We start from the raw sequence: 583 nt of genomic DNA on the forward strand, positions 1-583 counted from the left end.
GTGTGTGTGTTTTCCGTCCTGGACGTCGAACTCATTGCTTTGCATTTGCTAGGCAAGCGTCCCCTTACTTGTTAGGCAAGTTAACGCCCAGTCCATATGGTTTAAACTAAACAACAATGACAATAACCAAGAAAACTTGCTATGGGTGTTCCCAGGGGGCTGCGGGCCCTTTAAGCTCTGCTGAACTGGGGAGGCGGGGCCGCAGAGGCGGGCTTGTTAGGGTCACGTGAAGCTGCGCATGCGCCGAACGGTCACGTGGCGGCTAGCCGGGGAAAATGGCGGCTTCGGGGGAAAGCGGGGCTTCGGGTGGCGGCGGCAGCACGGAGGAAGCATTTATGACCTTCTACAGTGAGGTGAACACACCACGAGTACTAGTGGTCCCGGGACAACCCCCCTCGGGCCTGCTTTCCCGCTGGGCGGAGGCAGTAGGCCTCCAGGCCTGGACCGTTGGTCAGGCTCCGCCAGCCCGGCCTTGGGAGCAGCGGGGGCTGGCGGTCTGTGCGCACCTCCCCCTGACGGCTGCAGGGGGTCCCCACATAACAAAAGAGGGGTCTGGGCGGCGTGGGGGTGGAGGGGGACCCGG

The 583-nt window shown here is 62.3% G+C and overlaps 1 protein-coding gene across 1 annotated transcript in view; it reads left to right on the forward strand.

Annotated features, from left to right (window-relative positions):
* Positions 1 to 275: 275 nt before the first annotated feature.
* Dnajc8 (DnaJ (Hsp40) homolog, subfamily C, member 8) overlaps positions 276 to 583 on the forward strand; it is a 26,560-nt gene continuing 26,252 nt past the window's right edge. The window contains exon 1 of the mRNA XM_013032197.1: positions 276 to 425. Within this exon, the coding sequence (XP_012887651.1) occupies positions 276 to 425 (150 nt within the window). The remainder of the gene's footprint in view (positions 426 to 583) is intronic.

This window comes from Dipodomys ordii, unplaced genomic scaffold, assembly GCF_000151885.1.
Source record: "Dipodomys ordii isolate 6190 unplaced genomic scaffold, Dord_2.0 Scaffold6, whole genome shotgun sequence".
Lineage (NCBI taxonomy): Eukaryota > Metazoa > Chordata > Mammalia > Rodentia > Heteromyidae > Dipodomys > Dipodomys ordii.